Genomic DNA, 16,434 nt, shown 5'->3' with positions numbered 1-16,434 from the left:
ATACCAATTTAATGGTCAGTACGTATGGTACTTGTTTTTCCATTCTTGTGAGACTTCCCTTACTAGAATAGGCTCCAGCTCTATCCAGGATAATATAAGAGATGCTAGATCACCATTTTTTGTGGCTGAGTAGAATTCCATGGTATACATATACCACATTTTATTAATCAGCTCATGTATTGATGGGCATTTGGGCTGTTTCCATATCTTTGCGATTGTGAATTGTACTGCTATAAACATTCTAGTGCAGATGTCTTTTTTATAGAATGTCTTTTTTTCCTTTGGGTAGATGTCCAGTAATGGGATTGCTGGGATCAAATGGTAGTTATACTTTTAGCTCTTCTGAGGTATCTCCGTATTACTTTCCACAGAGGTTATACTAGTTTGCAGTCCCACCAGCAGTATATGAGTGTTTCTATCTCTCCCCATCCATGCCAACATTTATTGTTTTGGGACTTTTTGATAAAAGCCATTCGCACTGGGGTTAAGTGATATCTCATTGTGGTTTTGATTTTCATTTCCCTGATGATTAGAGATGTTGAGCATTTTTTCATATGTTTGTTGGCCATTTGTCTTCTTCTGAAAAGTTTCTGTTCATGTCCTTTGCCCACTTTTTAATGGGGTTGTTTGATTTTTTTCTTGCTAATTTTTCTGAGTTCTGTATAGATTCTAGTTATCAGCTCTTTATCAGATGTGTAGCATGCGAATATTTTCTCCCATTTTGTAGGTTGTCTGTTCTCATGATAGTTTCCTTGGCTGTGCAGAAGCTTTTTAATTTGATCAGGTCCCCTTTATTTATTTTTGTTGTTGCTGTGATTGCCTTTGGGGTCTTCTTAAATTCTTCCCATAAGCCAATGTCTGTAAGAGTTTTTCCAGTATTTTCTTCTAGAATTCTTTTGTGAGGTACAGATGGCTGTTTCAGTCTTCCTACATGTGGCTATCCAATTTTCCCAGCACCATTTATTGAATAAGGATTCTTTTCTCCAGTGTGTGTTTTTGCATAGACGGGACTTACCTAAAAATGACCTAAAAATGATAAAAGCCATATATGAGAAACCCACACCTAACATCATACTGAATGGGGAAAAATTGAAAGCATTCCTGCTTAGAACTGGAACCAGACAAGGTTGCCCTCTATCACCACTTCTCTTCAACACAGTGCTGGAAGGCCTAGCATTGATTTTGTAACCTGAGACTAGGTTACAAAATCAATGTACACAAACCAGTAGCATTCCTATATGCAAACAGCAGTCAAACTGAGAACCAAATCAAAGAGTCAGTACCCTTCACAATAGCAACGAAGAAAATAAGACACCTAGGAATATATTTAACTAAGGAGGTGAAAGACCTCTACAGGTAGAACTATGAAACACTGAGGAAGGAAATAGCAGAGGAGGTAAAGAGATGGAAAACCATACCATGCTGATGCGTCGGTGGAATCAATATTGTTAAAATGTCTATACTACCCAAAGTGATCTACAGATTCAATGCAATCCCCATTAAAATGCCAACATCATTTTTTGCAGATGTAGAAAAAATAATTCTATGCTTTCTATAGAACCAGAGAAGACTCTGTATAGCAAAAGCAATCTTAAGCAAAAAGAACAAATTGAGAGGCATCAGTTTACCAGACTACAAGCTATACTACGAGACTATAGTAACTAAAACAGCGTGGTGCTGGCACAAGAACAGAGACATAGACCAATGGAACAGAACTGAGAACCCACATATAAAACCATCCTCATATAGCCATCTAATCTTTGACAAAGCAGACAAAAACATACACTGGGGAAGAGAATCCTTATTCAATAAATGGTGCTGGGAAATGATGCTGGGAAAATTGGATAGCCACATATAGAAGACTGAAACAGGATCCGCACCTCTCACAAAAATGAACTCACAGTGGTTAACAGACTTAAACCTAAGGCATGAAACTATAAGAACTCTAGAGGAAAGAAAATGTTGGAAAAACTCTTACAGACGTTGGCCTACGCAAAGAATTTATGAAGAAGACCTCAAAGACAATCACAGCACCAACAAAAATAAATAAATGGGACCTGATCAAATTCAAAAGCTGCATAGTCAAGGAAACTATCAACGAGAGCAAACAGATAACCTACAGAATGGGAGAAAATATTCGCAGCCTACACATCTGGTAAAGGGCTCATAACCACATTTATTTAAGAATGTATTTCGATATCAAACAGCAAATTTCAAAAATGCTAAAACTGCAATTACTTTTGCACTAACCTAATATGAAGATAGATGTGTGGTTTAAGGACCATATTTAAAGGAGCATGAGTTTGGAAGGGGACTGGGTATAGCATTGTTGTGCAAATTAATAGCTCACTGGGAAACCTTTTTACTGTTGGGAAAGGATGAAGCTTTCACATCTTAGTATCTTATTTAACTTTTCACACAGTGCTTTGAGATAGATATTAGACCTATTTTACAGATAAACAGATGCTGGGAAGTTAAGGTGCCTTGAGGTCGTTTAGTTTTTAATGATTTTTGTGGCATTAGCAGATGCAGGCTCCAGCTCAGATCCTCTACCCCTGAGTCCAGGCCCAGTCCAACAAAACCTGGCGACCGTTTTGTTAAGGGAAGACTAAGGTGTCTGGCCCCTTACTGCCTGACCACTGGTTGCTGCCCAGCACCTGACAGCCTCGCCTGTGACATGGGTGGTCTCCTTGCCCAGTATGGGGTGGCTTTAGAATTAAGACTTAGGGTTCTATGGAAGGTCGTCTTTTAGAGCCTTTACTTTTTTTTCTCTTTGGATGAGGATTTCAAGGTCCCAGATGCCAAATAATGGCCAGGCGACCCAAATGGTGTTCCTCTGAATTATGGGTAAAGGAAAAGTGGGAGGAAGGCCTCTGTTTATGCGTGGGTCTTAGTATGCCCTTTACACAGGCTGGCCTGCTGGTTCCACAGGGCAAGGTTGAGACTTGAGTCCTTTTTTTGGTTTACGTTGGTGAGTGAGTGATAGGGTAACAGAGGCCTTCAGGAATATACCATTGAACTGTGCGGAGCTCCTTAGATCTCCACTGGCATCCTGAACTGGGGAGGCCCTTGTGAGGGCCAACTCTGGAGAAACCAGGGCGTTTGCACCAGAAGCCCCTGCAGAACTCTGTGCAAGGACCTTGTACCCCAGGACACTGGTGGTTCTGGGGCTGGGAGGAGAGGAGGGCTTCAGCTTTCTCCAAAATTGATAATTGCTTTTTAGCAGTTCAAGTTCTTGTTCTCAAACATGTTTTGTAAATTGATGGGTATGTTTTCATAAGCATTGTTTCTCGTAAGGCATGGAAAGGGAAGAATGCCCAAGTTAGTCATGTTTATTTGCAGCAGGATGGGCCTGTGGGATCCCTGCCAGGGGCTTCCCCTTCATGTGGCACCTTTGTGCGGGGCCACCAGGCACACTTTCCACGTTCTCACTGAAGGAACAAGGGGTTTGAACCATAATTTGGCTATTCAGAGCCCATGTTTTGTCCTAGTATCTTTCACGCTTGTCCAGTCAACTGTCTTATTTTTTTAAAAATACTCTGTTGCTTGTATTAACATACAGGTAGAGAGAAAGTTTCTGAAACCTAGTTTATTGTGAAGCTTCCCAAGGGAGATGTTGTTCTGTAGAGAAAATAGTAAGCTGGTTTAGAAACAATCTTCTCTCCAGACAGTTATCTGGCTCTGACTAGGGCAGACATCCAGGACAAGGTGGAGAGGAATTTGCCAAAGATCTGCCCCATGACAATGCCTGTCCAGTGTCTTCACCATGACAATAACCAAAGTTTCAAAGTGTTTTTCTTCTTTTCTAAAAAACTCCACAAGATTTTTAAAGTGCATGTGAAGAATATGACCGATTTTAGAGTGGACCTGCCAACCTGGCAATTGTTACATGTGCTGACGGTTTGATGCCTCTGGAATGCGTTTGATACTCACCGCCATTTTTCCTTGATTGCATTTTTGTTCTTTTAACAGATCCCTGTGGGTGGTGTCTTAAAAAGTCAGACACCTTGATTTTTGTGTTAGATTGAACTGGGCAGCTGCAATCAGTTTCTATATGCAAATTAGGCATGACCCATCCAGGGGCTCCTGGTTGGTGGCTAATGAAGGGAGGGAAAGATGTTACCCCCAAAGTAGGCCCCTCCCATGGGCTTTGGCCAGGCCAGACACTTAACATCGTTTACATGGTTCTGTGTAATTTTAAAGTTTATGTGTATAAAGCGAAGCTGTTTCTGTGAAACTGTATATTTTGTAAATAAATATATTGCTACTTTAAAAAAAAAAAAAAAACAAATAATGGCCAGGCAAGTGGCAAGGACACTACAGTTCAAGATGGAGGTAGGGCAGGACTTGGGCTTGTCACCTGGCCTTTCAGGCCACCTTTGCCACTTCCAGGAAGATATCTTAACCTCTTGAGCCTCAGTTTTCTCCTGCAGACAGTGGTGGCATGGTGATGGCTGTTCTGGAGGTATTAGGTGCAGTTGTGATCGTACATGTGGAATGGCTTTTAGAGAGCAAACGGTCGTGGGTTCTTTTGTTCGGGCCCTTGTCATCTTTTTCTTGGGTATGGCATGTGCTGAGAGCTCAGTAAATTGACCATACCGATAGAGGAGTAGATAGCCAGGAGCACACACAGAGGACCTGTCTGCCGTGAGTGAGGCACCCAGGTGTATCTGGGTAGCACAGTACCTGACACACACTTAGGATTCAGTAAATGTCTGCTGAAATGAGTCAGAGTGACCCACCTGGGGTGAGAACTGGAGCATGCTCTCACCAGTCCAAAAACACTGCTTTCTACTTGCCTTCTCTTTTAATATGCCCACACATCTAGAAGGAATAGTGGGTAGAATCTCTGTGGCTGTATTGGGACCTGCTTTGGGCAGCGAGGGAAGGAAAAGAGGACTCTTATTTAGGTCCAGCCCTATTAAAAAAAATGCTGTCTTTTTACACTTAGGGCTAAAAATTGGAAATCTATCACTTCTGAACCTGGTGGATAGGGTGTCCTCAAAGTCTTAATGCAGGTTTAAGCTTTCATAACTTCAGAAGCATAAAGGTTGCAAATTTATGAAAAACATCATTTGAAGTTTAATTATTTACATTTCTTCCACGTTTATCTACTCTTGTGGAATTTGAATAATATGGTTTTGCTTTTTTGTTGTAGGCAATGTTTGCTATCTTCAGTTAGAGGGCCTGAATTTCCACAGGATGTCTTTTTGTAAGTTTGTAGCATTTACACTTATGAAATTATTAAGCCCACTGTAAGACTTGGGACACCCTGTCTGCTGTGCCGTTAAGCTGGTTTTGAAGGTCTTGATGGTTTTGAGCTTTTCTTTGCAGCTTAAATGGAAGGTATTTTCCCTGGGGACGGGTTGGGTGTGAGGCATAATCAAGGTGACTCTTGGGCAGGTGCTGGGGTGTCCTTGGCTCTGAATGAGGGGGAGGTAAGCTCCTTACAGATTTTATCTCATTAGACAAGCAGGTGGACATGCTGTTGCGATTTCATGTCAAATGGAAAATTCTGGAGGAAGGCAGGAAGAGACTGAGCTCTGACTTCCTGTGCAATCCACACACTCTGCCTTGAAAAATAAAGACCAAATGAAAATGGTTGGAAATATTTTTCAGAGGGACATGTGACCAAATTCTAATCCTCTCCTGAACCCATATTTAATTACACTATGACTAATCTCCAGAGGGGTAGCATGTTTTGGACAGATACTCAGAGCATCTTTTTGTCGACATCACTGGCTGCTTTCAGTCCATGTATTTTTTAAGTCCTCACCTTCCACAACAAGCTGTCCAGTGGGAAGTCTCCCCATTGGATCACAGGGCTTGCTAAAACCTTTCTCCCCTCTTCCATCAAGAAACAGAATAGGCCGGGCGCGGTGGCTCGTGCCTGTAATCCTAGCCCTCTGGGAGGCCGAGGCGGGTGGATTGCTTGAGCTCAAGAGTTCGAGACCAGCCTGAGCAAGAGCGAGACCCTGTCTCTACTAAAAATAGAAAAATTATCTGGCCAACTAAAATATATATATATAAAAAATTAGCCAGGCATGGTGGCGCATGCCTGTAGTCCCAGCTACTCGGGAGGCTGAGGCAGTAGGATCGTTTAAGCCCAGGAGTTTGAGGTTGCTGTGAGCTAGGCTGACGCCACGGCACTCACTCTAGCCCAGGCAACAAAGCGAGACTCTGTCTAAAAAAAAAAAAAAAAGAAACAGAATAGTCCTCAGCAACAAAGGTTGGAAAGCTCTAAGCCATATCTGCATCTCGGGAGGTGTTTTTCATTGTTGTATCTCATCATGAAAGTACTTTAAAGTCTTTTCAACAGATAATTTGGCTTATCGAAGCTGCTTCTACCTTGTACATACAATGGCAGTCCATTTCTTGGTGACTAATTAATGATTTACTCTTGTACTTAAAGGAAAGTACACCTCCAGACTACTTGATAATGTGATATTGGCTCTTGTTCCAACCTTTATTCTCCCGTATGAGGCAGAATGGCTGCTCCTCTTGCCTGACATATATTGAACATCCATCTGCTTCATGCAGAATGGTGAACTTTGAGGGAGCTGGGTCATGGGAGACTATATCACACGTTACAATAACCAGATGAGATGACAGTTTGCAGCGCATCCCAGGTTAGTCATCTTTGCTTCCTGAGGATTCGGTGCTAGGCTGTAGCTGACCACATGCCCTCCCTTACCAGCTTACCCTGATGGTAAGTTAGCTCCATCAGGAGGGCACCTGGGATCTGGGGCCAGGGGCCCGAAGTTTATACGTAGCATAGAAAGTGAACTGGTGTCTGGCAGCGTTCCACAGGACAAGAGGCCTCCACAAGAGACCGGCTGGGCCTTTTTAAACCCTGAAGTTACAGCCAGGACGTACATGTCCATTCAAGGCTGCATGGACACGAACAGCTCTGGTCCTTGCTTAGGTGTGACCTCACCAGCAGAGATCTGGAGAGGTGGTGATTTCATGCATGAGAATTCTCTGTGAACTAAGGGTAGATGATTTGTGCCAAAAGATTCTTGAGTGAAGTCTTGGGTAAACAGCTCTCTGTTTTTGCTGTGAAACTTATTTATGATGTAAAACAACAGTGCTCTTTTAGAATCTAGTGATTAAAAAATTATATAAGCATGGAAAGTTACTGTGACTTCTTTAACACTTTTAGATGAATTTGTGTTGTGTTGAGCACAATAGTAGTATTTTCATGAAATTTTTAAATGGTGATTTTGTGTATGTGCAGACACACTTCATGTTGGGGCAGAGCCAGGGATACCTGGGTTTGTGAAATCCTCCAGTAATCCAGCACCCAGCAGTTGGGACACCTCGATGTGGTTCCATTTCTCTAATTGATCTGACAAGAAACCACATAAAGGAGGCCCCTGTCCACTAAGGCTGAGGGGCATATCCTCATATTCAACACCGGTGGATACGTAGTAATGTCGGTGTGTTTTTAGTGCTTACAGAAATTGTGTCTATAGAATTGCCTCTTCTCCACTTTCTCAATTTCCCTCAATTTTCCTCTGGCTATATTCTTATTATATTTGGGGACTGGAATAGTTTGAGTATAATCTAAATTGCAGTGCCTTCTATATGCTTCATTTTATATATTTATACATGTATATATATAGAGAGAGCTTAAAGTTATTAGGGGAAGTAAAATGTGTCACTTAATGCCCCCAAAGCTCTTCATCTTCCAATCTGCCAGATTTAAATCCTGGTTCTGTTACTTGGGCAAGTTACTTAATGTCTCTGTGCCTCAATTACCTCCTGTAAATTTTGAACAGTAGTAATTTTTCTTTCATAGGGTTATGATGTGGATTAGATAAGTTAATACAGGTAAAGCTCTTAGGATAGTACCTAGCATAAGGTAAGCATGCATTCCCCAAGTGTTAGCCGTTGTCATTGTTAATGATAATTATATGGGCGGTAGTTATGTAGATTGTTAATCAACTTTGATTCTGTTATTTGCATGTGAAATTATGGTTGAAAAGTTAGCTATATGAATCATTTATTGGCAAAGTTTCAGTATACAATGATAATTTTTTTTTTTATAGACAAGACTTAAAACCTATCTTGGATAGAGACTATTTAACCATTTAGCTGAAAATGGTATTTTTTACGTGCAATGCATGTGGTGAATCAGTGAAGAAAATACAAGTGGAAAAGCACATGTCTGTCTGCAGAAACTGTGAATGCCTTTCTTGCATTGACTGCGGTAGAGACTTCTGGTAAGCTCCGTGTAATTCGTATAGATCCATAATAAAGGTCCAGGTCAGTTTTGGAAGCCGTGGCCCCATAAAACTTGGAAAAATGAGGCAAATTTGAGGAAAGAAATTAAGAAAAAGAACTTGTAGGGTCCATTGATTAAAATGGGTATGATTCTTTGCAAAGTGCTTTAAAAAAAGACTTGCTTTTTAAGGAAGTCTTTGCTGGGCATGGTAGCTCATGCCTGTATTCTCAGCACTTTGAGGGGGCAAGGCAGGAGGATTGCTGGAGGCCAGGAGTTTGGGACCAGCCTGGGCAACATAGTGAGACCTTGTGTCTACACAAAATACAAAAATTTAGCCAGGCACAGTGACATGCACCTGTAGTCCCAGCTACTCGGGAGGCTGAAGCAGGAGGATTGCTTGAACCCAGGAGTCTGAGGTGGCAGTGAGCTATGATGACGACACTGCACTCCAGCCTGGGTGACAGGGTGAGATCCTGTCTGGAAAAGAAAAGAAGTTTTCAAGAGAAGGAGCAATTATGGTGATGAGAGGGTTTGATCAGTCAGTGGCACTGGTTGCTGTCTTCTTGCCACTGTTACCAGGCCCAGGGAAGGAGCCACACGGAGAGAGGCTCCAGGGGCTTTGTGGTTGGTTGTGTTAGACCAGGGTATCATGTGCCCATCACACTGAAGAGATGGACTTAGAAACCAGAACATAGATTTTTGGATTCACAGGGGAAGATGACTGGTAGCAGAGGAGACCAGGTCCTCCCTGGAAAGTGGGAGGTGCTGGCGGAGGTGATGTTCCTCCTGGCCCCACGCGTGTGGCGGGAGGCACTTGCACAGGGGAGGCGTCTGTGCAGGTGGATGATTAGTGGGGAGGTGAGGGGCAGAGCCCGATGTGCTCAGACACTGCTTCTCGAGGTGGGTCATTTGCGGAGGGCTGCCCTCTTCAGTTTGGGTTGATTCCCCTTTAGCTTCAGAGGGTTCAGGTGAAAAGCTGGCTATGGCTGCATTTGTCCCAGTGTCCTTTGTGGTATTTAGATGGTATTTGCTTATAGTCCATTTTAATTCATTCTAGAGCAATGATTTTTTGGGGGGAAACTGCTAAACTCTGTTCAGACCCAATCTTAAGAGGAAGCTTGATATATAAAATAGGTAAAAATTGGGTTGTTTTAATTAGGGGACTTGCCCCCGACCTTGTCCCCAACATTTCCCTGAGGAACCCCACAGAGCTTTAAAAAGATCACTTAAGAGAGAATCGAGTTTTCTTTTTTTGTAAGACTCTGAGACTCAGAACTTTTAGTGACCTGATACTGCCATTTTATACCAGCTTGTAATTTATAACAACAACTGATTTTTTTGAGACAGGGTCTCACTCTGTCACCTGGGCTAGAGTGCAGTGGCATCATAGCTCACTGTAACCTCAAACTCCTAGGCTCAAGCAAGCCTCCTGCCCCAGCCTCCTGATTAGCTGGGACTACAGGTGATGCCTGGCTAATTTTTTCTGTTTTTAGTAGAGATGGGGTCTCACTCTTGCTCAGGCTGGTCTGGAACTCCTGGCCTCAAGCATTCCTCCTGCCTTGGCCTCCCAAAGTGCAAGGATTATAGGTGTGAGCCACTGTGCCCAGCCTAGAACTGATTATTGATGGCCTACTATATTTCCAGGAACTCAGATTTTTGTAATTTAAGATAAAACTACCCTATTGCAGAGAATTTTATTTTATTTTTTATTCAGTTTATATATACTTGTGACTAAAAAAAAAGAAATACTGCCTATCGGTTTGGTCTAAGATGTTTGTATATAAAAATGGGTGAAAAATTAAAGTGGGTCTTGTATTGAAGAGTTTGGAGGAGGGGAGGTGTGGTTATGACCAGGAGGTCATAACGATGGCGAGTGAAGTAGTTGGGTGCTTGTGCCTTGGACATATGTGAAAAAGTACAGTGTGGACCACAGGAGGGAGGAGCAGCATGCTGGCACTAGTCAGGGCCTGCAGCCTGGGTGTCAGTCTAATGGTGGAATTTCTGATCACTTTAAAGGGGCGATGACTATAAAAACCATGTGAAATGCATAAGTGAAGATCAGAAGTATGGCGGCAAAGGCTATGAAGGTAAAACCCACAAAGGCGATATTAAACAGCAGGCGTGGATTCAGGTAACGTCTTTCTAATTCATGGAGTAGCTTCATCTGACACCTTCCTCTTTCTTTGGAAGCCCAAGAGACTGAGTAAATGTTATCCCTACAGACAAATCTTGGAAACATCATATCCTAGAATAGTCCGAGGTTGAACCAAACTACTTGAATAAGAGTTCTTTATTTTTCTATTAGTATAATTGCAGTACATTATGTCTGCAATCCATGTATTTTGCAGATTTCTTGCAAAAATATTTTAGAATTCTCAGTAGCTTTCCCCCAGCTATGCAACTGAGTGGAAGCTTTCTAATCTTTCTGTACGTTTAGTGATAATGCAACTTTTAAAACTCAGACTATGTTAATCTGTCATGTCTGTCAGTCATCAGAATCAGGCAAAATAAAGACACTTTCATTAATATAAAAGTACATGTTTTCACTTTGGTTAAGTAGAAAATTTATTGGCAAAAGCATTGAAATCCCTAATTCACTGAGAAGTGTAACTTGTAAAATGTTACCATGTACAGAATAGATAGCCCCAGGAGGGACTCAGAAAGGAAGGCAGGAGAGTGAAAAGACAGATGTCATATATGTGGAAAAATGTCCATAAAACCACCAATAAAAATAAAGTTGTTCCATTTGATGAAAGTTTTCAATGTGAGTTTTCTGATACTGACTATGTTGAGTAGCGTACTGATTTAGCATACTCCTAGACAGGCAAGTCTTCTGTTCACGAAGGACTTCCACAGTCTGCCCAGTGCAGGTGGAGAAGCTGTTGAAATCTTGGCTAAGATGTTTAGGCTGGTGACCATCAGCCACACTTTTGGGCACTCTGTCTGTAATCCTTTGAGAACCAGATTACATTCCTAGGCCCTGAGTTTGAGGTACCTGAGTCTATGAGTTCTACTTCTGCTGTCGTCACAGCCACAGGATGCGGGAAATCCTCTAAAGCAGAATTCAGCAAACAGTGGCCCATGGCCAGAGGCCACACACTGCCTCTTTATCAGTAAAGTTTTATTGAAACACAAGCCACAGCCATTTGTTTATCTGTTGCCTTTGGCTGCTTTAGTGCTATAAGGGTGTCATTGAGTAGTTGTGACAGATACCTGCAAAGCCTAAATATTTATTCTCTGGCCCTTTGCAGACAAAGTTTGCTGACCTTTGCTGTAAAACTCTCAGGCATCGTCAGCCCTGCCTGCTACTGTGTTTTAAATCAAGAACTAACTTGTGGTTCTGCCCCTTCCGCTGATTGCTGGTGGCCGATGCCTCTGTGCTAAATGGGCTGCTCTGGGACCCTTCTGACTGACGTGCATTTGGGATTTTGTTCTTTCCCCGAAATCCTTAAAACCCACATTTTAACAAATAGAATTAAAAAATCTTGTCAGAAGGGATCCCTGTTCTCCAAAAGCTTTTTATTAGTAGGTTGGGTATTTTGAAGTCATTAATATTATAAAGAGCTCAGAATATTGATCCCCAGAGGGACCCTTTCTCCTTTCACAATAAGACTGGACTGTTTCAGACTTTGTCTCACTTCTTCCTTCTAGCATCTCCCCCACACTTCCAGAAACTTGCTGCCTTAAAAGTTCGGCTGTATTCCATCTGCTGTATTCCAACCGTGGGGCTGGCTCCTCAAACCTCACCCGTGTCATTTCTGACACTCTGATCTGCTGCTCTCTTTTTTTTTCTGTTAATTTTTATGGCTTTATCATTTTAATAAAAAATAGGTGTGCATCAATTTTAAAAAAACACTCAAGTAATACAGAAAAAATACAGAGAAGAAAGTTAACACACGAGAGCAAAACTAGTCAGCTGGAAAAAACCGGTGTGAATGTTAGCTGAGCACCTCAGGTGTCTCTGGGCTTCCAGCCAGACTGTGGATAGAAGATTGGGAAGAACATTTAGTATCTCACACGGGTCACAGTGTTTTCCTCTAAACTTTGTCGCCAGTGCCCTGTTCTTTCCTGACACTGCTGGCTGCTCCAGCGAGTGCTGGGCCTCATTCTTTCCCTGTTGATGTTTGTCTTGTTTTCTTGGTGTACGTTTTCCTGCCTGGGTGCCTGAAGCCACTTCCTTATCCTTAGTATCCTGCATCGTTTTTTCTGGTCTGTTTATACATGAATTCCTAATGCAGGGACATTTTCCTCCATTATGTTTGTTTAGCTCCAGCATTTATCCTTATGTTGGCTCATTGGTGACCTCCTTCCTGTCTACTGATGTCTCCCAACTTTAATAATTATTTCTTTCCTCTGCCTTCACTGGGATTGCCAGATGCATTTTCTCTAGGTCACTAATTAGATTTTCATCTCTGTCCTGTTCTTATTTCAGATTTATTTATTAGATCTTAATGTTATTATCTTATTCTCAGTTTATGCCCTAGTCCCTATAATGCCCACTTTTTTCTGATTCTTTTGATCACATTTGGTTTGTTTATATGCTCTTCTTTTTTTCAGTTTGTTTTTTCTTTTTACTGTGGTTAAAGTATACACAACATAAAATTTAGGCTTTTAACCATTTCAAAACATACAATTAAGTATATTCACATTGTTCTACAGCCACCATTAGCATCCATTTCCAGAACTTTTCTGTCTCTCCAAACTGGAACTCTGTCCCCATTAAACGCTAACTCCCCAATCTCACTCCCCAGCCCCTAGTAACCGCAGTCTACTTTCTGTCTCTATGAATTTGACTACTCTGGGTATCCCATATAAGTGAAATCATACAATATTTATCCTTTTGTGGCTAGCTTATTTACCTTAACATAATATCTTTACCTTAACAGTATCTTCAAGGTGCATCCGTGTTGTAGCTTGTGTCAGAATTGCCTTCCTTTTAAGGCTGAAAAAATAATCCATTGTATAGATAGAATACATTTTGTTTATTTCTCTCTCAGTGGACACTTCTTCCTCTTGCCTGTTGTGAAAAATGCTGCTGTGAACATGAGTATACAAATATCTCTTTAAATCCCTGCTTTCAATTCTTTTGGATATATACCCAGCAGTGGAATTGCTGGATCGTATGGTAATTCTATTTTTAATGTTTTGAGGAACCTCCATACTATTTTCTGTAGCAGCTGCAGCATTCCCACCAGCAATGCACAAGGGTTCCAATGCCTCCACATCCTTGCCAACACTTGTTATTTTCTAATTTTTTAAGGGTAGCCATCCTAATGGGTGCAAAGTGGTATCTCATTATGGCTTTCGTTTGCATTTCCCTAATGATTACTGATGTTGAACATCTTTTCATGTATTTGTTGGCTATTTGTATATTTTCTTTGAAGAAATATCTATTTAAGTCCTTTGTCCATGTTGTAATCAGCTTGTTTGTTTTTTTGTTGTTGAGTTGTAAGAGTTCTTTATATTTTGAATGTTAGCCCTTTATCGTATATGATTTGCAAATATTTTCTCCCATTCTGTGGGTTACCTTTTCACTATGTTGATAGTGTCCTTTTTTGTTTCATTTTTGATACAGAGTCTCATCCAGGCTAGAGTGCAGTGGCATCATCATAACCTTGAACTCTTGGGCTCAAGCAATCCTCATGCCTCAGCTTCCTGAGTAGCTTGGACTACAGGCATACGCCACCATGCCTGGCTAATTCTTGTATTTTTTGTAGAGACAGTCTCACTATGTTGCTCAAGCTGGTCTTGAATTCCTGCCCTTAAGTAGTCCTCCCATCTTGGCCTCCCAAAGTGCTAGGATTACAGGCATGAGCTGCTATACCTGGCCCTTTGATGCACAAAAGTTTTTTAATTTTGATGTAATCCAGTTCATTTTTTAATTTTATTGCTTGTGCTTTTCATGTCATATCCAAGAAATTATTGCCAAGTCTTGAAGCTTTTCCTCTATGCTTTCTTCTAAAGGTTTATAGTTTTGCTCTTAAGTTTAGATCTCTGATCCATTTCGAGTTAGTTTTTATATATGGTATTATGTAAGGGTCCAAGTTCATTATTTTGCATATGGATATCCAGTTTTGTCAGCACCAGTTGTTGAAAACTGTCCTTTCTCCCATTGAATGGTCATGATATCCTTGTTGAAAATCATTTGGCTGTGTATGTGAGGGTTTCTTTCTGGAGTCTCTGTTCCATTAGTTTGTATGTTTATCTCTATTCCAAATCCACACTGTTTTGATTACTGTAGTATTGTAGTAAGCGTGAGACTTCCAACTTTATTCTTTTTCAAGATTGTTTTGGCTATTTGGTGTTCTTTGAGATTCCATGTGAATTTTAGGATTCACATGGAATTCTGTCTCCACTAGAAAGAAGGAGTTGCATGTGGGTTTAGTGTCCATGAATACTGGGCATTCTCACCTACCTCAACACTATAACAGTAAGAGGCTGCCCATGGCCCCCTTATGCCTATCTAGAGGAATAGCTTGTTACTATGTGTGGGGGGAAACACACACACACACACACACACACACACACACACAAAATATGTGTATATAAACTGGATTTTAATAGGAATTGCATTGAATTGTGCTTTGTGTAGTATTAACATTTTAATGATTTAATGATTCCAGTCCATGTACATGGAATGTCTTTTCATTTATTTGTGTCTGCTTTAATTTATTTTAACAATATATTTTGCTTTTCAGTACATAAGTCTTTGCCTCTTCGGTTAAGTTTATTCCTACCAAATTCTGTTTATTTTGATGATGTTGCAAATGGAATTATTTTCTTAATTTCCTTTTTGGGTTGTTCATTTTAGTGTATGGAAATGCAACTTGATTTCTGAGTGTTGATCTTATATCCTGAAACTTTGCTGAACTAGTTTATCAGTTCTAACACTTTTAGGGTGGAATCTTTAGGGTTTTCTATGCATAAGACCACATTGGCTGGGCACTATGGCTCATGCCTGTAATCCCAGCACTTTGGGAGGCCAAGGTCGGAGGATCAGTTGAAGCCAGGAGTTCAAGACCAACCTGGGCAACATAGCAAGACCCCTGCCCCCCCACTTTTTTTTTTTTTTTTTTTTTGAGACAGAATTTCACTCTGTTGCCCAGGCTAGAGTGCTGTGGCATCAGCCTAGCTCACAGCAACCTCCAACTCCTGGGCTCAAGCGATCCTCCTGCCTTAGCCTCCCGAGTAGCTGGGGCTACAGGCACTCGCTACAATGCCCGGCTAATTTTTTGTTTCTATTTTTAGTTGCCTGGCTAATTTTTTCTGTTTTTAGTAGAGATGGGATCTCACTCTTACTCAGGCTGGTCTTGAACTCCTGACCTCAAGCGATCCTCCCACCTCAGCCTCCCAGAGTGCTAGGATTACAGGCATGAGGCACCGCGCCCAGCAGCAAGACCCCTTTTCTACAAAAAATATTTAGAAATTACTGGGGCGTGGTGGCATGAGTCCCGGCTATTTGGGAGGCTGAGGTGAGAGAATTGCTTGAGCTCAGGAGCTCCAGGCTACAGCGAGCTTTGATCATGCTACTGCCTTCCAGCCTGGGCAACAGAGAAAGCCTGGCTCTTAAAAATGAAGAAAAGACTTAAAAATGAAGAAAAATGAAGAAAAGAAAAGACATTGTCTGTGAACAAGGATAATTTTACTTTGTCCTTCCAATTAGGCTATGCCTTTTATTTCTTTCTTGCCTAACTGTGCTGGCTAGAATGCCAGTACTACCTTGAATAGAAGTTAATCTATATATTTTTAAGCATAGGCATAAATGCAGAATATAGGTTTAAAATGTGAACCCTTTAGCTATAGCAAGGACTTTTTAGTTTGGCTTTCATGAAATTCATGTGTCAATTGTTTCTGTTTTTATCTTTTTTGTAGAAAATTAATGAATTAATAAAGAGACCGAATGTCAGCCCCAAAGTGAGAGAACTCTTAGAACAAATTGGTGCTTTTGACAATGTACCCAGGAAAAAGGCAAAATTTCAGGTATGGGTTGGATTCACTTCCCTGTGTGGAGGAGCTGTGTGGCCAATGACTGAGCTTGTGTGTACTTGTCAAAATGGGATAAATTACAGGGGCAGGGAAAAGCCTACCTAATGAGTAGGACATTGGACACTATTTGGGTGATGGGCACATTGATAGCATTACAAAAACTCAAGCATTACAAAAACTATCCATGTAACAAAAACAATTGTACCCCCTTAATATTTTGA

At 41.2% G+C, this 16,434-nt stretch overlaps 1 protein-coding gene across 1 annotated transcript in view; it reads left to right on the top strand.

Annotated features, from left to right (window-relative positions):
* LYAR (Ly1 antibody reactive) overlaps positions 1–16,434 on the top strand; it is a 28,315-nt gene that overhangs the window by 2,682 nt on the left and 9,199 nt on the right. The window contains exons 2-4 of the mRNA XM_045528453.1: positions 8,052–8,225; positions 10,244–10,358; positions 16,100–16,207. Coding sequence (XP_045384409.1) covers positions 8,104–8,225; positions 10,244–10,358; positions 16,100–16,207 — 345 coding nt within the window. The 5' untranslated portion in view covers positions 8,052–8,103. The remainder of the gene's footprint in view (positions 1–8,051; positions 8,226–10,243; positions 10,359–16,099; positions 16,208–16,434) is intronic.

Source organism: Lemur catta, chromosome 17, assembly GCF_020740605.2.
Source record: "Lemur catta isolate mLemCat1 chromosome 17, mLemCat1.pri, whole genome shotgun sequence".
Lineage (NCBI taxonomy): Eukaryota > Metazoa > Chordata > Mammalia > Primates > Lemuridae > Lemur > Lemur catta.
Note: the sequence above shows the minus strand (reverse complement) of the source record. Positions and strands in the feature narration are given on the sequence as shown.